The 22,965-nt window shown below is 39.3% G+C and overlaps 2 protein-coding genes across 3 annotated transcripts in view; both read right to left on the bottom strand.

The window, feature by feature from the left end:
- Nucleotides 1–6,584: 6,584 nt before the first annotated feature.
- Nucleotides 6,585–22,965, bottom strand: part of PGM1 (phosphoglucomutase 1) — a 42,279-nt gene continuing 25,898 nt past the window's right edge. For both annotated transcript variants that reach the window (XM_020807743.3, XM_020807742.3), the window contains exons 2-11: nucleotides 20,541–20,703; nucleotides 18,137–18,283; nucleotides 17,355–17,480; nucleotides 16,522–16,712; nucleotides 15,201–15,355; nucleotides 12,363–12,478; nucleotides 11,872–12,007; nucleotides 10,067–10,250; nucleotides 7,864–7,998; nucleotides 6,585–7,290 (exon numbers count right to left, since the gene is read on the bottom strand). In XM_020807743.3, coding sequence (XP_020663402.1) covers nucleotides 7,201–7,290; nucleotides 7,864–7,998; nucleotides 10,067–10,250; nucleotides 11,872–12,007; nucleotides 12,363–12,478; nucleotides 15,201–15,355; nucleotides 16,522–16,712; nucleotides 17,355–17,480; nucleotides 18,137–18,283; nucleotides 20,541–20,703 — 1,443 coding nt within the window. In that variant the 3' untranslated portion in view covers nucleotides 6,585–7,200. The remainder of the gene's footprint in view (nucleotides 7,291–7,863; nucleotides 7,999–10,066; nucleotides 10,251–11,871; nucleotides 12,008–12,362; nucleotides 12,479–15,200; nucleotides 15,356–16,521; nucleotides 16,713–17,354; nucleotides 17,481–18,136; nucleotides 18,284–20,540; nucleotides 20,704–22,965) is intronic.
- Nucleotides 20,583–22,965, bottom strand: part of EFCAB7 (EF-hand calcium binding domain 7) — a 92,070-nt gene continuing 89,687 nt past the window's right edge. Inside the window, exon 14 of the mRNA XM_072997735.2 lies at nucleotides 20,583–20,703. The gene's annotated coding sequence lies outside the window, so the exon portion shown is untranslated. The remainder of the gene's footprint in view (nucleotides 20,704–22,965) is intronic.

Below are 22,965 nucleotides of genomic sequence, written 5' to 3'. Positions count from 1 at the left end.
AAGGAATGTGCATTGAAGAGTGGATGTGTTCTTCAAACAGAAACATTTCAGAGATGAAGCCTTGCAGTCTTCCAGGCTTTTAACTACTGTATGTACGACCAGAGCTTTTTTTAAAAAAAGCTAATTGTTTGAATTGTAGATTCCAGAATTTCCTAGCCAGCATAACCTGCAACCATGCTTACTGGGAAAATTCTGGGATTCTGAGAGTTTGGTCCAAAAGCAGAAACTTTCAACACTTTTACACAGGCCATGTACATCAGGTGAAGTTGGAAAGGAATGCTACACAAATTACAAAACAGCTGGACCTAATTAGATTCTGGTGAGATGTGCAATAGTTAGTGGGAAAGAGAAAGTGTGGGAGGAATTACCCACAGAACTGCTGTTTAGCCCAAGGATATTAGGGCTCTGTGAAATATTTATAGCTACCTTTCATCCGAAATAGAACTAAATTCTTCCATAAACCTCAGGTTCTGAGCACAACATTATTCACCAAAGACAAATATTGGTGATTAAGACAGTGCATCTGAAGATGGGGAGACATTCAACTGGACATTGGAGTTCATTCTCATAACCAGGGTCACCATAAGACTTGCTGGCACATGATTATTATTATATGTGTCCAATGCAAGGCATCTCTACAATTGGCCAGGCATTCTGCTATTATTGACCCACTTCTGCGGCAATTTTTCATGCCCTATCCAGGCATCTAGACCAACTGACCTCATTTACCGCAGTCAGACAAAGCACAAATGGCAATTTGTTTTCCTCAGCTGCTGTTTCCCTCCCTCCTCCTGCATCATGAGGAGAATGAAGGCATGGGCCATGCTAGATTATTGCTTTGAGGTGAAGTAGAGAAGAGGGAACTTCGCTGTGCATGTTTTGTGGGGCCTGGAAATGGAAGTAACAAGTCTAAGAACCTAGCTTAGGATTCTGAGTGCATATTTGACTTCTGATGGTATTTGCATTGAACTGAAGAAAACTAAATGAGGTATGTATATAATAGGATCTATTGAAATAAATGGGAAAGATTTGTCATGATAACTTCCAAATTGATTTCTATGGAAATTGGTGTGCAATTAATTTGAAGTGTAAGTGCAGGAAGGAAATTAAAGTGCTCTTTTGCTCCAAGTAAACCTCTGAGTATTCAGTGAATCCTACTCCCAAGAAAGCCTACACAGGGTTGCAATCTTAAGTTTGAATGAATATGGTTAATGGAGAATAGTGAGAAACAAAAGGGAGCAAATGTACATTTACATTGATGTCACATGACAGAACTCCACAACAGGATAGTAGCTGTTATGTTGAAAAAGAATTCAAGCAAGAATGCAAAAACTGGGAGGTGAGGGTAGGTGGGCTTTGGACACAATTTGAAGGCAAAGGTAGGCAATACTCATTTCACTGAACTTGGAAGGATGAGTCAACCTTGAGCTGGCTACCTGAAGCTGTCAGGATCAAACTCAGGTTGTGAGCAGAAGCTTCAATGCATTGCTGCACTTTAACCATTGTGCCACAAGCCTCATTGATCTAAGACTGAAGATAACTGCAGAGATCCCTATGAATGCCAGTGGCCTTCTCAGTTGGACAGATTGAGTGGTATGGAGGAAGTATCACTTTTATCCCCAATCTCTGATCAAAGAGAACAGAAAAAAAATTCCCCTTTCACTGTTCTGTTCCTGATTGGAAGGTTGAGCAAGGTGACTGGAATCCCCAGGGGTTCAGCCTTGGGTGGGCAGAGGTTTGTGGAAGGGATGGGCCATCCCTCTTACTCTTTGGGATTGGAATTGGAACAATGGTCTCAGCTAAGCCAATGAGTTGGACGTAAGAGTGGATGTGTATAGTGTTACTGTATTGGGAAGACTGGATGACCAGTGGTGGAGGACCTACATATTTGGGGTTTTGAAGCTTGAATTGTTATGGGAGCCCCCGTGCTACTAGCAATGAGATCTGGGTAGCCACAGTTATCCTTTTCAGTGGGGTTGTTCCATTACAGATCACCTCAGCGTTTTTTTAAAAGTCACTCCACTTCCCCTACAAGATTTGGAGCCTTGAAACTTAAGTTTCATTAGTTTCACAGTCAATCCACCCCTGTGGATGTGCCTGTTTAAAGAACAGTTGCCAAATCAATGCAATGCAACAGGTTCACATGACAGTGCTGTTATCTAATAATTTCTAATATTACTCGCAAGGACTGCCAGATATCCTACTGATCACTACACATACACATGCATCCCTCGGGCTTCCTCTTGGAAGATATCAGAGAATCTACTGTCTCAGTAGAGATGGGCAACACATAACCCATGGCCCTGTTGTAGCCTTCATTCATTTGCACCTCTGGGAATCCAGAAAGTTCTTTTGCCACTCCTACCGTTGCCAGTTTTGCTCCTGAAATTTGGTGGTGCAGAAGAAGAAGAAGAGCGCTTTCACTTTAAAAGCACATTTTCTCTCTTTAAAGAAGCTCTTTAGTTCTCTCTTGCCTTGTTGACAAGTAGATTCATGCTTCTGGGACGTTTCTAGGGGTGCAAACCTGCCTGTAAACAAGGTGCCCTGGGGTGTGCGCCTTATTTAGATGAAACAGTGTATTTTTTCACTTTTGAAGTTGAAGTAATGGTTTCTTTGCTGTGGCATAACTAGATTTTAATGGTAAAACTACTGACAGTATGCAGGGTGTGCCCCTCATGGTTTCAGGGTGAAATGGCCTACCCAATCAGGAATGTTGTCTAGCCCTGGTCTACAGCCAAACAACAATACAATTACCTCAGAGGGGAATGTAATTGGAGGAGGGGTGAACCTTTGTGAAGAGGCAACCCCTTACTTAGTTCATGATGGTTGCCCCTGTGGAAATTATTTTCAAGAATAACTTTTAAAAACTAAAGTTTCAGGGAAATTGTCTACTTACTAGCAGTGAAAAAGTACTTTCTCAAAGTGTCACTTTTTCAAGAGGGGAAAATGTCTAATTTCCTCCCAAAAAGCACATGATTGATTTTGACTGTTACAGAATATCTAATTCTCTAATTCGTTTATATGTTGGTTCACATAAAGATGATCTCTTTCAGACTTCAGAGACAAAGCTATGAATTCAGTAGGGATACAAGCACATCCTGTCCTTAGCTTGCAGGAACACAATCTTCTACTGTTCAGCTGTGCAGAACAGTAGTCTTGTGAGAGAGTGCCAATCATATACAGTATACAGAACAACAGCTGTAACCACAAGGAAGTCCATGGGTACTGATGAGGGGATGTGTCTAGTACACAATAGCTAAACAATCATCTTTGAAAGGTTAGGTGTCGTGCTTTGTTCTTTAAAGTTAGATGTGGCTAGACAGACTTCAAGCGGCTTCAGATGGCAGCAGCTACTTAGTTCCTTTAGATTCCTTGGCATAGGCGTCTTTAACTTGCTTTAGAGGCAATTTTGACATTGGACAGAATTCTGATGCAGTTTCACCTTCAACAGAGGGGCTTCCTACATGACAGCTGAAGAGGAATTAGAGGCAGAAGCATATAATATTACCTGAATGGAAATGTTGCTTCCAGAGAAGTGGAAGTCCCCAAATTGGCAGGGTAGGAGGTGCTCAGTTTCCCCCCCCCCACACACACACACAGCATTCCAAATGTATGTTCGCTTGTATTTGGAAATCTGCAGGGCTGAAATGAGCTCCTTTGGGGAGTCCAACTGAACCAAGCATGGTGGGTTGCTCTTCCAGCAGCTTGCTCAGCTGGAAGAAAAAGAGAGAGAGAAAGCAAGGCGGAAAAGGGATGGCTTGCCTCCTTTTTTTGCCCTTGCTCTGTTCGCTGCTGGCAAACATCTGCCAGCAGATTGCATCCTCTGCAGCCAAGGAGGGCCAAACTGGCTTTGGAAACTTTGAAGCTAGTTTCTTTTATTGCTTTATGTTTAATGCTCAGGCATCATCTAAAAACTAAGAATCTTTCTTCTGCTGAACTCACAAATTAAATTTTGAAAAATCTTTTCAACAGCAGCGAATAACAGAGTTGCAGACTAGGTTTCAGTAGGTGTGGGTTCAAATTCCTGCTTCGCCGTGGAGGGTAGCAGTACTAAAACCATCCTTTAAATGTCTCACATACCTTTGAGATGTACTCAAGCCTCATCATAATTTGACTGCTCATAATGCCATTATGTTCTTTAATCCACCAACCAGTCCTAGCTAATCCAGAAATTTGCCTCCTCTTCTTAAAACGTTTTTGCCCACACTACATCATTAACAGTGCAATCCTATATGTGTCTACTTAGAAGTAAGTTGGAGTTATGTAGATCTTGATCTCAGGTGAGTGTGTACAGTTGTGTGCACCTTGCTATCTGACCTGCTAACCCTCTAAAAACATTCAAGGACAGAGGAAAAAAGGCCAGAATTTCATTGGGATCACAGTGGCCTCTACAGGCCATGCACCATACTTGCAGGCTACAGACACCATCTTTTATAGGGAGCAAAGCAGCAAGTACTCATTTTTTAATAAAACCTGAGGGAAAGGGAGTGGACCTTAACTTAAATGTCGCTCTCTTGTACACTTCCCAAGAATTTTACACTTGTGAGCTGTGCTTTTGGAATGTTTTTTTTTCAAAATCTCATTCAGAAAAACCTAAAACAAGACTCGGTGTACTATTAAGATTTTTATGGTACTGTCATTACTAGTACGTTTTATTTGGCACCAGTTTCCAGGGACCATAGCCTGCTTCTTCGGATGCCTCTGAAGTGGGCTGCAGGCCACAAAAGATCATGCCAAGCAGAACTGGGCAGTCTTTAAGGTGCCACAAGGCTCTTTGTTGGTTTTGCTCCAATGGATGGACGTGCTGGAAACGTACTCCTCAGTTACACAACACCTTCCCTAAAAGCCATCCAGGGATACATACTGCATGAGGACCTAAACAAAGGGAAGAAACTTGGAGATGCACGTACCGCTGCTTAGAGAGATTTTTGGGACATTGATAAACCTGACACTTTTTGATGCGATTATAAAATTTAGAAAAATAAATGTTACCCGGATATAGCAAAAGGAAACCCAAGACTGCAGCCTGTGCCCTCTCACCTAAGGATAAGTCTTGAACAACTGAGACACTTATCTAAATAAATGTGCCTAGGCTCAGGCTTCTGAAGTCTGAAAGGGCGTATGCTAATCAGAGTCTCAGAAGTAATTTTCATTGAATTAAATGGGTTTTGCCTCTCAGTAAGTAGGCTTAGAGCAAATGTGGCAAATATTTTCATATCAATTCTGTTGGAAAGCTCTTAGAAAGGCATACTTTGATCCTGGTTGATATAGCATATTAAAAAAACCCACATTCATTAACTATGCCCTGATTTTGTGTTGCAACCTCAGTGTGCTTGTGAAAAAACCGGTGACTCTCACTATTTAAGGTGGAATGAGAATTTATCATTTTGTATTAAGATTTGACCTGGTGGCTGCATAAAACTGAGAGCAACTATTTTTCTCTTTCATGAGACTCAATATTTAGAATAGGTTCTAAATTGTAGAGCCTGCCACCTACAATTATAGCTTGAGCTTTCACATTAAAGAGTAAGAGGAAGAAAGACACCTGAGCGGAATTTAAAGGCCTCATTACATGCTCCATCTGGTATCTTTTGGCAACAGGGACTGTGCTTGCAGCATGATTAGTTTTGCAAAAGCCACAGCAATAGCTTTCCTTAATAGTTCCCGACACATCTAGAAAAAATACTGCCATGTTGCTTATGGGACTCCTGTTAGTGGCAAAGTGCAGGAAGTTTGAACGTGCAAATAGTATTAGAAGACTCAGGAGGAAGGACCCAATCTGTTATTGTCACTCATTTCACTTGAAGCAAGCCCAGGTTGTTAATGAAACAAAAAAGAGAAATGGTTGTGGATAAAAAAGAAGTCGAGCTGAAGAGACACTTTTAAGAATCCTCCATGTAAATGACTCTGCTTCTAAGACTTGTGTGTGGCTTGCCAATGTTTTTATCATTAAAAAGCCTCATGTAAGTCAAGTATGAATCAATGAATTATCTTATGTTAACTGGGAGATGAGAGATACATTGTCAGAGTCTTCTCTCTTAAGGGAGCAGCCTCATATACAGTACTTACCATCACTCAGGCAGTTAAGTTTTTAGTGCTATCAAAACAGAAGCGGGGGGGGGGGGGGGAAGAGACTATCTAATCAGACCAGTCCCTATCCACCAACCTTACTGGTGTTATATAAAAAAAGCCATGATTCTCACATTAGAAGTGGCACCATGAAAAAGAAAATCCTTCGGGGCAGGAGGGGGAAGCCTTGCTGATGGCTGGACAAACAGGAATCCTTGATTGATCTTTGCTACAATTCTGTATCATTCAGGCTGGGTGGCATATATTCATTATGATGTTAACCTCGTGAAAACAGTCCCATTCATAAGGGAGCTGTCCATTGCCACTCTGGTGAATGGTAGGGCCGGACCAGGAAGCAGTAGAGGTGGCAGTCTAAGACGCTTAAGATGGAAAACCGTGGTGAAAGTTAAAAGTGTCTCATCTGGCTCTTTACTCCGCTTGAACGTGTAGTTTTTCAAACCAATCCCATGCAATGCATGCTATAATTTGAAAAAGCCCACTATCTGACAAAGATACTGATTTATTTCACTTTAATGTCTTATTAATGCTTGCATTAGTAGTGACCTCTGTGCATGAATGGCAGTGGAATCTTTGTCCAAGACTGAATTGTGGCACAGAGTTCAGGTTACAGATCTTGTTTCTTTCCTTTGGAACCAAAACATTCCACAGGGAGTGGAGATTGATTATCATTCACAGTGATTGTACATTTGTGGCACAAAACTTAAAAGGATATATCAACACATTGCCAAAAGGGGAAAAACAACTTTGTGCAGAGGCAATTCAGAGGAGCTCCTGAGAAACAGTAACGTTATGATCTCCTCCTTATGTTGTTGCTGCTGCTTTTACAGACATCTTTTGAATCCGTGGTGAACCAAAAGGCAAAAAAAAAAGGTATTATGCACAAATTAGAAAGGTACCAGATGACATTAAAGAGACAATGTATATCAGCATACACATAGTGTAAACTCTTAAATATATCACATCTATCCTTTGAACATTTGACAGTGCTTTTTGAATACATGGTTAGCATTTTTAGGAATAAATCTGACAACAGCAAGGAAGATGGGTTGATTCCAATTGGCAAGGGACATCACACAATGGCATGTATCCAAATGGTTTCCAGTTTTCTCTTTATGTGATAACAGTGGGGCCAGTGCGCCCAGTTCTCTCGTGAAGCTGTGAAAGCTTCAGTGCAATGTTGATGAGAGGAGCCAACATGACCTGCAAAACAACAATAACAAAAAAAAAAGTGAGAGGAGGGAATGCAGAAGAAATATATGGAAGCATATATTTGTTTGAATAAAGAAATTTCTAGCACTCATGGTTATACTGTAAAAATAAACGTTTGATTTTGTAAGGATAATCTCCTGAAGGTTCTGAAGCCAGAGCCAAATGGATTTGGGTATTATTTTATATCCTTCACAATGATCCTCTGTAAGTCTTTTTCGAGCCTTCCCCCACTCTACTTTTCCATACCAAGACAACTATATGTTTCTTATATATAAACAGTGTTTGGAAAGTTATTCTTTTGGTTTACAACCCCCAGAATCCTCAACCAGTATGGCTACAGACATAGTCTAAGACAACGTTTCATAATCTCTGCAAATATTCATAACTTATAAAGAAAAACAAGTCCTTATATACAGTACCAGTTATGATGATGATCAGAGGCTATCTAAGCTATCTAAGGCTTATGGAAATCTCAGCCTTACTACAAGGAAGAAAAGGATTCTCTAATGAAACTGGAATCAGATGCAATTCTTGTTGGGAAAAACAAAACAAAACAAAATCTACCTGTGGATCCTCATATATTTTTGGTGCATCTTTTTCATAGCTATCAATATAGAGGCGCACAGTTGCTCCAGCGCTTCCTGTGCCACTTAGTCTGAAGATGATACGAGAACCATCAGTGAAGATGAGCCTCAGACCCTAAAAACACACAAACAAATATACAATTTTCTTGAAAAGCCACTCTACATCAAAAACTTTGTGAAAACACCCAAGAAACAACAATGCAACACTGCAGAGCCTCCTTTGGCAGCTGTATGAGATCATTTGACAAACTTGTAATAGTCCCGGTGGAAAAGAGCAGGACTTTCAGATTCTCATTTTGCCCAACAGAGCCACAGGTACTGCAAAAGGACCACAAATTAAATAAAACCATGATAACAAGTTATATGTCCTGTAATCCATTCGTTCAGTCTCAAGTACATAGGTGTATAGGTTTTTATCAGGTTTCTGCAGCAACATCAGGATTCTAATCATGATAGTCTAATCATCTTGGCACATTCTCAGGGGGGTGGGGGGAAGAAGCCAAGCTATGTTGCCACTACATGCCATTGAGTCACTTTCAGCTTATGACAACCCTAATAGGACTTCCAAGGCATGTAAGATGTTCCAAGAATGGCCGCTTCCTAGGGAGCAGGCATGGCTGAGCTGGACTTTGAATCCTGGTCTCCCAAGTGCTAGTCTGATGCTCTATCAACTGCCCCAAGCTGGCTTTCTGACCACTGAACGGGAACTTCTATTAAGATGTAAAGATGAAATATCTTTCTGCCACTACTTCATAAAATTAAAGTAAGAATATAGAAGACTTGTCCTTCTGAGTTCATGTATTTACAAGTATAGTATGGAGGGCTGTACCCATAGGCACAGTGATGCAACTGTCCATACATACATACATACATACATACATACATACATACATACATACATACATGTTCACACACACACAAATTATTTTGCCTGTATTTGCACTGCTAATATATCAGTGCCAAAATATCTTGATCAGTTGATTATTCATCATTCCTTGACTTTTGGGGAGGGGTAACATTTTCAGCTCTGCCTCCAGCAACTAAATCCTTTGGGATGGCCCTGACGTCACTTGTTGTAAATAAGGGAAATGCAGTTGAATGGGATTGGATCCACATCTTCAAGGCATAATTGCCAGGGGCTTGCTTGACCTAAGTGGACTGGGAAAATATGTTTCCTGGAAGCTGACAAACTAGGGGATGGAAAACATACTAAGAGTTGTGAACAAGATTGAGAACAAAGGAAACCCAGGAAAGGAGCCAAGAGAAGAGACCGGTTAGAGCAAAGACAAGGAATGAAACAACAAGAAATCAGAGTTGTTCACAGAAAGTTTCACCAGATATGGCACAACAAAAGGGCTTGGCAAAGCCATCAAGAAGTGCAGCAGCTTCCTCTCCTTCTGTCCTTTCAGAGAGGCTGCTGGGAACTTGAGGCAAAAGGCAGCATTACAGCAATATCATACCCAGGTGAGCTCCACTGAAACCCAATCAGGTGGATGGGTCCACTTCTCAGTTTCCATATTCACTGTCATTCAAATAAAACAGACACGAGTTGTGTCAGGTTGCTTCTGAAATACATTTGCCTTCATGATTAGTACAGCTACCATGTCACTGTTGCTCAGAGCTTGGATAGCTTACGTTTCTGGACCACAACTCTCAGAATACTGCAGGCAGCATGGGAATTGTAGTCAAAACAAGACATTTCTCAAGCTCTGCTCTTGTTGGCCTGTCTGCACCAGCTCTGCAGAAGCCTAAGCTCTGAAGATGATCCAGTGCCTGAAAAATATATGTTTACCTCCCTTGGCATGTGGAGAAAGGAACTTAGGTCATGTTATCGAATGTAAGAGGCTCTTAACAGTATTCTTTTAACCAAGTTTCACAATAGAGACAATAAAGGTCTTTAGTGTTCTTGTGATTATAAAAGTCCTTTGGGGCCATAAAAATAACAAATATGGTAAGACTTATACTCTATTCATGAGTCTTCTACTGCAGCATGGCATAATACTGTGACACTCATATAAAATAAGACTGGGGAAAGATTTAAATGAAAGAAAATGGTATGCAAGTGTCCAAGGGAATCACAATGAAAGGGACTTGAAATACACATGTTAAGCAATAATAGCAATCATATCAGAACATATATTTCAAAATGTATAAATCTGCAGCAAGTGCCATAAATTTTGTACCTGGTTTCTTGATATGCTTCCATCTACAGGATCACTGTATTCAAAATTATCAGCTTTTTCCACAGTGTATGATTTGTCACCTGCTGAGAGCTGCTTCCCCACAAAAGAACGGTCAAAGAACATCGTTTCCAGATCCTTCATCATCTTGTTAGCACCATCAGCATCCACTTCTTCATAGTCATATCTATAAAGAGTAGTCAGAGAGATTTTGATAAGATAATAGATAAGTATAAACAAAACTTTTGTGCTTTGCTTGGGTTGTTTACATTTTCGTTTTTATGCAATTCTTGTTGGGATTCTTTACTGGTTAAACTTTTCCACATTCATAAATAGGAGCAGTGATTCCATAGAAATGTTTGACAGTTGAAACTCTGATGTAATTCACTTGGGAGATAATTGCCTTTTGGTTGCAATTCAATAGCCTTGCTTTATAACTCAGAAACGGTTTCTTTGACTTCTTACATGCCAGATTTAAATAGGAAAATATGCCAGATATAGCACCAGTCTTTTGCTAGATTATAAATTTGTGGTTTGAGCCCAACTAAGTAAAGTGAATTTGCACAGACTGAAATCAGTGGGAAAAGTAAATCACAACTAGCAGAAGGCCCACTGAAATAAATGAGAATTCCATCTGATCATTTAACTCTAGATAGAAGTCAGATTGGCTAAAATCCTCTTACCTAGTTATACTGATGTAGCACAAATGGCATAGATTTAGGAAGTGAATTATTCCAAGTTAAGAAATCACCATAGACATTATCAGCTGCACACTAACGTGTGCATAACTCATAACTTGGGGCAATTAGTCTGCAAAAACTATGCTATTTGCATAACTACACAAAAAGATTTTGCCCTTAGTTTTCACCTTTCACATCAACCAAGTCTTCTGGAAAACAGAACAACAGGTCAGAACATATGCTAGAAATAATGGACATAATACTTAGCATTTGCAAAAGCAACGTTAAATAATTTCTACTTTTGTGCCTTCTCACCACAGTTAAATGGCAGCAGTGGTATTACATATTTCAAATATTGTAGTAGTAAATTCTGATCAGTCAAAACCACTTTATTCAGACACCCACTTTATTCTCATTATAATGTGGTTTTTGTTTTAATTTGTTTTCTTTTAATTGACTACAGTGATTTTTTAAAGGAATGCAAAACATATGCAAGTAACAAAAACCAATCATTTTATGGGAAGCCAAAGAATGCTTGACCTCTTCACGGAATATGAGCAACATCCTTGCCTTCATTAGAAGTGTACAGATCTCAGCTGCAATTCTCCAATTTCCCAGCTGCCTGTGGAATTCTGGGAGCTGTAGTCCAAGAACACAGATCTACACACTCTAACCTTCATATCTAAGTGCAATATTTTCATTTACAAAAATTTATGGGCAGGAGGAGATAGCTATGTTAAATCTGTTGCAGCAAAGTCCAACAAAGCCTTGTGGCACTTTAAAGGCTCAAAATTTCACTTGGAATAAACTTTCAAGTGTAAAGTATGATGCAGTTGTGGTAGTCAATCAAAGTTTAGATGAAACAAAATTTGTTTTTTAAAGATGAAATAAGATTCTTTGATGATTTTACTTTACAGAATTCTACGAGTTGCACAAAGGCAAAATCCGTACAGAGTTTACATTCAAAAATATGGCACAATTTATAGCTCCAAGTAACATCAACCCCCCTACAGTCATTTTTTTCATGGAAGGTGAGACTGTGGAGTTTCTGTTCATTACAGATAATCACATTTCAAATGTACAAAATTGTCACGAGGAGATTCTCACATCACATAGGATGATCCTCACCTGGTGAAAAAGTTGCGCCCATATTTTTGCCAGTGATCCTTCAAGATCTCCTCCACGCTCTGTTTGCGGACTGCTATGATTGAGAGCCAAGCTAAAACAGCCCAGAGTCCATCCTTTTCACGAATATGATCAGATCCTGTAGCATGTAAAAATATATATATAAGTGAACCAGTGATGGAGTAAAAGCAGATGACTTTGAAGCTGAAACTAATATCTTATAAGTATAACGTATGTTAGCAGCATGTAAATACATGCTAATTATGATCAGAGTGCTGAAATTTGTACTTTGCATTAAATCAATTTTTTTTAATTTTTGCAATAAATCTAATTATTTTCTACATTAATCTCAAAGAGGTGCAAAAAAGGAACTTCCTAAAAGTTGTATTTGATTTGGCAAGTTATTTGGGATCATTTTGATCCTCCTTTTGGGAGGAAAAGCATGGTGCAAACCTTGAAATGAAAGTCATCAGGTATTAAGGCTGCTCTCTTACCTGTACCAAAGCTCTCCTCTCCACATAGAGACAGCTTGTTTGCATCCATGAGATTTCCAAAGAATTTCCAACCTGTTGGAGTCTCATATAAAGCAATCTTTGTAGCTTTGGCCACCCTTAAGAGAGAGAGTCAGCATTACTCAAGGTATTGCCCACAATAAAGACTTTGAAACTTGTCTTAGGGCTAACATAATTACTTATCAGTTTTCTTTCTTTCTGGAAAAACAAGCCACCACTGCACAAAGTTAGTATTTCGGAAACCAGGTCCCTGAAACCCCTAGTCAGTGTGAGCAGTGACTATGTTGAACAAAGCTTATTGGGAGTTGTAGTCCAAAAGGAACTTTGCTAAGCACTGAAAGAGTACGTATTTGCCATTGGGCATCCCACATGTCATACGTCATCTCTTCCATGCACATGCGCTTACTTTACTTGAGTCACCAGATAGGAAGAGGTGACTGGAAAGTAACTGCACTTCAATGTTATGGAAAACACTGTCAAGCCAGGCCAGGCCCCCAAAGACTATGTAACCTGATTCGTGTGCCTAAAGGGGCTCTTTTGACTTGGTTTCCTGAATAAGTTGCATGGCAAGCCACTTTTGAAACTGGAGAGGAGTCTCAGAACGATGTTTTGTTTGGCAGTAAAAGAAAAAGGTCAGAATCTCATTAAGCATCGCCAAATGCTTGGATCCTAGCCAATTATTCTGTGCAATAGTTGGCATATCAAGAATGAATTTCTAAGGTTATTTTCCATTTTCCTCTAAATGCACCCTTCCCCCTCAGTCATCATTGGCTCTGAAATGACTCGCACACATGAATTATAACAAAACCAATTAAAATCAGAGACAAATTGATTTAAACTAACATAACTCCAGCCAACATTTGAAATAAGAGATATTACTCCAAAGGGGAAGGGTCATCTTAAAGAAGAAAGTTTTAACTGTCCTCCCAAAATCAAGCAAAGAGTTGGCCGGTCAGATATTGAGTTTCACAGGGAGATTAGTAATCAACTGGGTAATTGTTGAGATCAAAATTGCTAAAAATTCCTCAGCAAAAAGTATATCTTGAAGGGTGTAACAAAAAATGTCAAGGTCATTTTGGCAGGTTGGATTTTCTTTATGTATTTTTGCCTGCCTCCACTATTTAACATCTCCACCCCTTGCAATCCCCTGCACACGTTTTCTAATGCTGGGTGAAGAAAAACAAGTTGCTTCTTGCTGTTATAACATCAGTGAACATCTTTCCCTAGGTCACAGATCGATCAGAAGGCTCAGAGAAGCTGCTACCTCTTCCAGTGGTTTGCTATAAAGCACGACAACTCTGTCCTGTCTCCTACTAATTCTACTCCCACATCATGCACTTCAAGCGTAGGACGCCAAAAACACAAGAGATGGTACACTGCAAAAAGATGCCTACAGAACAAACATCTGCCTGCTCCTGAAGCCAAAGCAATCCTCTTCTAAACTGTCACCCAAATGTTTTCCATCTCCTCCCCAGTTATATTATCAGTTCTATGTCTCCGATGCATCCATGCACCTGCTTAAAACAACAGGGTTCCAGCTTTTACTTCCAGTTATATCAGCAAACTGAGCAGGAGTTGTGCGTGCCTAATCTAGAATTACCTTAACTAGAGATGGGAAACTCCTATTACAGATGATGTTGGAGTTCACCTTTCAGCATGTCGGCTAGAACTGGTGGGAACTGCAGTCCAACAACATCCAGAGGATCACATATTCACCATGCCTCGTTTATATTATTTATATTTTTGTTTTATTTATATGACATCTTTCTCCCAATAAGAGGACACCAAATCTTCATAGCACTCTTAGAAGTGCTATGAAACAACTCACTTAGCTAAAGGGTGGACTTGATTTAAATTGTGATGGATTTGTAGCAGTATGGGAGTCAGAGAAATGTAAAATGGAGTCAGACAGGTTCTGTGTGAAGATGATTTGAGAGACATTGGAATGTGTTTTTCTAAGTAGTGTGAGAGTGTTTTTCTGAAGACTGGTACTGCATGATTCGTGATAAAGCTGAAGGTCGGGCCAAGGGGCCTGTGAAATTAACATTCCGAGCTAATTGGAGAAGAGATAAAACACCTGGATCTTCATGGGAATTGAGGGCGGAGGAAGGTGTTACAGCCCCTTGAGGCTAATTGGTTAACAGCCATGAAGTGTCAAGAAGAAGGGAGGGGTTAGAGAATGTAGAAAAGATTGCTTGAGCAATATAAACTGATTCTATAAAGCTCTATTTTTCTAATAAAAAATAATTATAAAAATCCTTACAAAGGACTGGTCTCTTGAACAACAGGGTCTGGCTAAATCCAGGAGAGTGGAGAGGGCCACAAACTAGCTATCATTAAGAGTCCTACCCTAACTGAGCAGTTGTGAATTCTAAGGAATCACAAAACCCATGTGTCTGTACTTGCAAAGTGCTGGGTAAAAGTAAAGTGTTCTTTTAAGGTCAGGCTTGTTCAAGGGGCTTAAGCTACGCACTGCTGAGGTCTTGGAACTTGCCTCATTGCAAAGGTGGTAGGTAAGTGGCCTGTGGAACTCTCTGACCAAGTGCCAAGCGCTCCTTAGGGAGGCTTGTGCACCACATAAATCATGATTTAAATCATTTTAACAAATCATTAATTTTTATTCACCCTGCTTGGCTTGAAAGTAATTATCCTTATTTCTGTTATTTCATTATCTAGTTCCTACAGTTATCTCCATATGCATACATAGGGAAAGATAGGGGGGCACAAATGCCCACAAACAGCTAATCGCCAGCTTGCAGCAGCAGCAGCAGACAAAATGAGAGGCTCTTTCAAAAAGGCATGGCACCTCTTTAATGCTACCTGTCAATGGCTCCACTTGTCGGCATGCTTCGGGCAAAACCTCGAACTCCTGTTTGTTGAAAGTAAGGAATACTGAAAATGTTTGCAGCAATAACTGCTACAGAGTCAGAAGGGTTGACAAAGAATCCATGCTTTCCAAGAATCATGTTGCGATCCTAGTAAAGGCAGAGAAAGAAAAGGTCAGTTTTTACAGAAGCAATACAAGTACCACTCACAACAAACATCAATAAAAGAAACATCAGGTTTAATGAAAACAGAATCTGGCACTTAAAATTGGCTGGCACTTACTCTTGAGTAAAGATTTATAGGAACTGAATTGCAAGTCTTTTGAATCAATCCTATTATATGGAGGAAACCAGACTGGGGCTTTAACATGCTCCCAAATGATGTACAGAGTTGGGACATTCCACTAGACATACGGTATTTCTCTTGACAAAGTGACCATGATGTTCTGTAAAAAGGGGGCATTTTTCCATGCCACAAAACAGCTCACAGAGATCTATAGTTATAAAGGCAGGTTTGAAAGGTTCTTTAGGTATCAGTTATGGAAAGCTGCAGCAGTGGGCATGGTTTATTTTGGAACTGATCAGGATAGGGAGCAGTTTGCAATTCAACTGGGTACAAGATACATAGAATGAACTGAAGTCATAACACTAACTCCATGTATTGAATTCCCATTGGATCAAAAAACGCCCCCAAACTTACTCAATGCAAGGTTTTACATATGTGAATTAATGACTAATATGAATTAGGCTGTCTTGACAACACGAGTCAAACTTTAAAGTTCTGAACCATAGAAATGTTAATGCATGTTCTGTTTGCTTCTACCAAAGGTAGGGTTAACTCATCATCTTAAATCAGGGTAAGGAACATTCAGCCCTCCAGGTATTTTAGACTACAACTTCCATAATCTCTGAGCATCAATCATGTTGGGATCTCTTGACAGCTAAATCCCAAAATATGTGGAAAGCTATAAGCTGCCATCCCTGTCTGAGGTAAATGGAAGCCTTAGCTAATTATAAAGACCCTGCCATAATTTCTAGACTGCTGGTCATAACATTTCCCTACTTTGCATATAAAAATATACAAACTGTGACCCTGCAACTTCGTTTTTCTGAAGTGATGTTCAGCACTGAACAAATTTCCTTCATAGCTCTGAACCATAGAGATGTTAATGCAAGTTCTGTTTGCTTCTACCAAAGGTAGAGCTCATTCAGCTATTTATAAATACATCAATTATGTAAAGTTCCATATGTTGGCAGGAGTTGTGCTTATCAGTTGTTTTTTGTTTGTTTGTGTGGAGGATGATATCTAAACATACCCCATCTCCATCGAAGGCTGCTCCAAAATCATATTCTCCTGTCTTCATGGTCTGGACCAGGTCAGCAGCGTAGGTCAAGTTTGGATCAGGATGGTGGCCACCAAAGTCCTCAAGAGGTACACAGTTCACAGCTGAATTTGCTGGTGCACCAAGTTCTTCACAGAGGATCTTTTTAACGTAAGGGCCAACAACTGATTCAGCAATGCATGAACAGATGAGCAAACATTGTGTAAATTACTGACACATAAATATCATTCTACTCTGCTTAAAGATGTAGCTGGAAAATGGTTGCAGTTAGTGTGTATGTTCTGTGTCATCAAGCTGAAACCAACCTATAGCAACCCTAACAAGATTTTCAAGGCAAATGACAAAGTTAAGGAGTGGTTTTACCAAGTCCACCACTAACAAGCAGAGTTTTCATTGGCTGATTATGAATTTGAACCTCAGTCTCCTGAGACCTATCCACTACACTACACCACCCTGGATACACTTCAGTTAATAGGGGATTTTATAATTATAAAACTGAGCTACAACAAAGCAGAGTTGGGTAACCTCAGGCCCCCGACTGAATCCACCCCTCCTGGAATTCCCCAGATGGTCATGTCCCCACTGCAAGGTGCTTTCCAAGCTCTCTCTCTCTCTCTCTCTCTCTCTCTCTCTCTGTGTGTGTGTGTGTGTGTGTGTGAGAGAGAGAGAGAGAGAGAGAGTGTTCTCCAAAGAACTTCTCTGAAATTGCATTTTGCATTTTGGCTGAAATAGTTTCACCAATTTGTCTTGCAGCAGCTAGAACACAAAAGTTATGATATCAGCACTTCTTTATTCATCCCACATACCTCCATGCATGGCATCTATCCGAATCTTCAGATGCTTTGAACCAGAGAGTAACTCTTTTAATGCACTAAAATCAAAAATATTCCTTAACATGTTGGCGTAAGCTTCCACTGAATCCACAATTTCAACTAAAAAAAGAAAAGAAACAATTATCTGAAGGAACACATGTTCAACTTCACTATAAACATACATACCATAAAAATATTGCTATACCCCACTACTTCCTTTTTTGTTGTTGTAACTCAAGAACATTTTTAAAGGATTTGTAACTTCAGGGACCACCCTTCTGACATGTTCCCAAACTTATTAAATTTATATCCTACCTTTCTGCCAAAAAACAGAGCTGCACAAAAACTTTCTGATCTTTCAGGGGCCATTTATATTAACATTAATAAGAGAGGAAGGAGTAATATGATTCTCAAATTTTAATGAATCAATGAATATTAAAAAAGGGAATGCGAACATTACAATAAGGGACACAAAGTGTTTCCGTCACCTGCAGGGCATTAAATGCTCCAAGAAAGGACAGGGCTCCTACATTTTTAATGGTTGTGCAGAAGAAGGTATTTCAGCAGGTGAAACAGTTTGCCATGCAAGCCCCAGGTGCTGAAATACCCTGTTCCATAAATCTACTAAAGGTACAGGGATCTTGGCTTCATTTGCATCTGGAAACCCTCGTGAAATATTAACACAATATTTAAATTACTACCTAGTGCAAGTGAGTTTCTTTCATTAACAAGAAAGATTTTCTTTTTCTTTTTTTTTAAAAGGATGGTTTACTTGCCTGTAAAGGGTTTAAACTTGTTCTCCAAGTCAAACTGCTGTTTCCCAATGGTGCCGAGATCTACATTTAAATCTGGACATATTGCATACTCTTCAATAGTCTTACTGATCTGGAAAATTTTGTCAGTAATTCCTTCAGGAGCAGGGCCTAGTAGGGAAAACAGGATCTTAATGGGAGATCACAACGAATATTCTCAGCTTCAAAAGGAAATCAATGAAGGTGTGCTAAGGAGATGTAGATTTAATGCAGTGGTTCCCAATTTTATCATAAAACTTTTTGTATCAAGCCCAAGTGCCATAGTTAAAAGGGAAAAAAATCCTAAAATTCAATGATGCAATTTTCGGTGTTGTGCTAATTATCCTCTATAGACTAGTTGGTTCAGCCTAGTGGGTAGATGAAATCTAAGGAAGAGGCTGTGATTCTAAATTCTAGGAAGAGAGCAGGAACTGCTGTCACCCTAGAGGGTGATACAGACCTGTACCACCTTGGTTTAGAGCCTTAAAAGATTGTATGCCTGGAGCTGTTTTTCTTTCTGCTGTAAATCTTCTACTTGGGTGATAAAAATATCTGAAACTTTGTCCCTGATCCATTTTGCTTTAAAGAGACATCTACCCTACTTTATGTTGCCTATGAGCCCCTTCTGTTGTGATACAGATGGGGTGAATTGGACTTAAAGGTGTTTCATTTGTAGCATCCAGTTTGGATGGTGCTTTTATTACTACTGTTGTTGTTTTACTTTTTTAAAAAATGCCATCACATCTTTGTGATGTGGAAGCATTCAAGAAAAAAATTGGACAACCGTCTGTCAGATATGCTTTGATTTGGATTCCTGCATTGAGAAGAAAATTGGACTCAGTAGCCTTATAGGCCCCTTCCAACTCAATTATTCTATGATTTGAAAAGTTCATTGTGTTTGCAATATGAGTATCCATGTAAAAAAAAAGTTTCATAGAACCCAGAAAATGGCACATCTTCACATGTATGTGCAGATACAAAGCTTCAAAACAGTAAAATAGATATGTTACCTTTTGGATAAGCATTCTCAGAACCCCCTGTCTGGCATGGACACTGACAGTTATATGACATCAAAAATTCCTTCATACACTGTTACCATATGCTTGAGGTCTTTTGTGATGCACTGTATATCTATTTATGGAACAAAATGGCCAAATAGAATGGGATTCCTATGCATTTAATAAACTGCACAGAAGAGGTAACTGCAGCAAGGGTAGCTTCTCTTGCCAAGCTAACATACTTGTGGACCTTTCACACAACTGTAAGAGACACAAGAATCCTCCCCCCTCCCCTCTTTTTGTATCTGGCTTCCCTTTTTTGTGTCATCATATGAGGAGAGATTTATTCTTGTTTTTAACAACAGCAGCAGCAGCAGCAGCAACAACAACAACAACAAAAGGCTTGGCTAAACAGGCTGTGATACCAGGACTGTTTTATGAACATCCACTGTTGTGACACTGCTGAAACTAGGTGTACTCCAGCCTGGAAAAAAAGGATGACTCACTTTTGTGCTTCTAAGACAGAAGTTTGTATATACATAAATGTATCAAAAAGCAAACTAGTTTTAATCACATCCTCTGACAAGTCGCAAGTGAATAATTACTGAAGGGGGTCTGCCAACAATAATAAGTCCTATTAGTAAAGGTAAAGGTTCCCCTTGACAATTTTTGTCCAGTCGTGTTCGACTCTAGGGGGCAGTGCTCATCCCCATTTACAAGCCATAGAGCCAGAGTTTTGTCCGAAGACAGTTTCCGTGGTCACATGGCCAGTGGTCCCTATTAATCTACTCACATTTGCATGTTTTCGAACTGCTAGGTTGGCGGGAGCTGGGACAAGCGACGGGCGCTCACTCCGTCGCGTGGATTCGATCTTACAGCTGAAGATCTACAGACCTTACAGCACACAGGCTTCTGCGGTTTAACCCGCAGCGCCACCACATTCCCTCTAAGTCCTATTAGGACATCTTTAAAAAGAGCATAGTATACAATCTCTATTCCTCCATTTTTGTAAGGCCAGCAGAACATGTTAGAGGACAAGGTGCCCTTCAGTTGGATTCAAACTTCTGTCATACTTCAGGACTGGCTAAGCCGGCTAGCGAGATGCAATCCAACAATCCCGGAAAGTCCACAAGTGTTCACCAGACATACATATGTCCTTCCTTCCTTCCCTCCCTCCAGGCTACATCTCTTCATTACTCCTTCACTTCAGCTACTGCTCTATTCCCATAGGACTCCTTCAGTAGGCCCATGTCACACCCTGGCAAATGCAAGTCAGATGAACCATGCACAAACAGCAACGAACATTGTGTGACCAACATTTGTGTGTATCTGTCAATACCAAGAAAAATGTTCAGAGGTGAGGAGCGCAGTTCAGGGTCAGGATTACTAACCTCCATTTGAAATATTGTATTTAATACCAAAATCTCCATTAGGCCCGCCAGGATTGTGACTTGCTGTCAAGATGATTCCACCAATTGCTTTGATTTTCCTAATAATGCAGGATACTGCTGGGGTTGAAAGAATTCCATTCTGCCCAATTACTAAGCGGCCAATCTAAAAAAAAAAAAAAAAGGAACAACAAACAGTTAAAGAGAAAACAAAACCAAACTTGGTATACAACTTGAGGAAGATGAAATATCATCAAAAGCTCACTGTTTTTTGTTTTTGTTTTGTTTTATTTATTTTAGTGGGCCAATAAAAGCATCATCTGTTCCTGCATTTGTATTGTTTTGGGAACCACAGGGCCTTTTCCTGATTTTTTTTTTCTGAAGAGAAACATACACTGTAGTGCCTGGCAAGAAAAGCACATCCTATAAAATTTTAATGAAGTTCCTCTATACGTACCAACTCTTGTTTCAGTTTTTATAGATTAGTGTAGCCAGAAGACAGAACTTCTGACCTTTAATACTTGTGTGGAAAATTTCATCAGATGTTTGTTATATGACAACTCTGCTAAAATGTCATCTTCTGTACAACAACTGAAGGTGCAGGAGCCCTATCCTCTTTTCAACCTGGTTATCTAGTGTGGTGTAGTGGATAGAATGACGGCCTAAGACTCTGAAGGACAGGATTTGAATCTCTACTTGGCCATGAAAACTGCCTGGGGGAGTAGAACTGGTAAAACCACTTCTTACATGTCTCACTTATCTTGAAAGCCCTATAAGGACTGCTATAAGTGAGTTCCAACTTGAGGGCACAGAACACATAGACAAAGACATAAAAGTGTTACCATTTTTCCTTATAATGAATTGTCAAGGGAAGTGCAAAAGAGTTGTTTTACTGGACCTCTGATGTGTAACTACACTGCCGCCAATCTCAAATGGTCAGAATCCTGTTGGTTAATTATGAATGTGTAAAGATAAACAGATAACATACCACAACAAACTAATGCATGCTAGTCACATCATGAGATGTATGTTTGTTATGCAATCAGTTGTGCACCTCACATAGTAATGTGATCTCTACGTCGTTAGTTAGCGGCAATTTGCTGTAGTAAGTTACACAATTTGACTTATAAACATAAAAACTGGCAACTGGATTCTAGCCATTATATTACAGTACTAACATTACATTACACAATGGTACATTGGGAGATGAATCCATCCTTAACAGTTATGTTCAAAATACTCTGAAACTTTCAAGTATGCAAAAGCACCAAAATAATCTAGAAAGATTTAGAGCTATTGGAAGAGAATGCAATCTAAATGTACTCTGACCATCCACATTGTTCTGGTAAAGAAAAAACTCTGATTCAAATTAAATGAAATTCCAAATGACTTCAGATATCTATGTATTTTCACTGTGTTGCTTTTCTTTCCTAGGTCTACATACATGCATACACAAAACGAAGAACAGATATAATTAGCAGGGCTATATCAGGACACTTTGCTGCCAGAGGCAAAGAACAAACTTGTGCCCCTGCCTCACTGTTTTCCCAATTCAGAAACCAGCAGCAGTGGCATTAAATCTTGCTTCCAGCACTGGCTGCATCCGGCCCTATACCCAACAGAAGGCATCTAGCTTAGGAAGTGAAAGGGCACACGATGCACAGCTCTGTCCTTAAACATTCTCTCCCCCCACCTCTGTATTTTACTGCCAAGGGAAGCCGTCTCTCACTGCCTTATGGTAGGTCAAATTCTGACATATATCTCATATATATATATATATCTCATATATATATATATATATATATATATATATATATATATATATATATATATATATATATATATATATATATATATATATATATATATATATATATATATATATATATATATATATATATATATATATATATATATATAAAATACTTTCCCAGGTAATTTCCTGGGAAAGTATGCTGTATGCTGCAACAAACTTTTGTTCTATCTAGAAATCCCAGAAAGAAACTTAAAATATTGTGCTTTACATTTGCACTCAGTAATATCCCACTTATAAACTAATTGCCAGCACAATCCTCTACTTGCTTACTCTGAAAAAAACTCCTACTAAATTCAGTGAAACTTGCACTAAGATTAGTTGGAAAGAGGATTGCTAAATCCCCATGTTATCTGTACAATACAACTGTGATGTTCTGTCTTTTATCCATTTATGATTTTCGATCTTGTTGTTTAAGTCAATCAATTCTTATCACAACTTATTCACAACTTATTCACAAATTTGTCTCCTCAGTTCCAATGAATTCAAAGTATTTTTTAACTTTCCTCTTACAACATCCACTAAGTACTAATACTGTACTAATTTGTAGCTATACAGCAGTATTTTTGCTAACTGCTCAGTGCTTCATACAGACTAGTTATTTTAATTTGCTGC

Source organism: Pogona vitticeps, chromosome 4 (genome assembly GCF_051106095.1).
Source record: "Pogona vitticeps strain Pit_001003342236 chromosome 4, PviZW2.1, whole genome shotgun sequence".
Lineage (NCBI taxonomy): Eukaryota > Metazoa > Chordata > Lepidosauria > Squamata > Agamidae > Pogona > Pogona vitticeps.
Note: the sequence above shows the minus strand (reverse complement) of the source record. Positions and strands in the feature narration are given on the sequence as shown.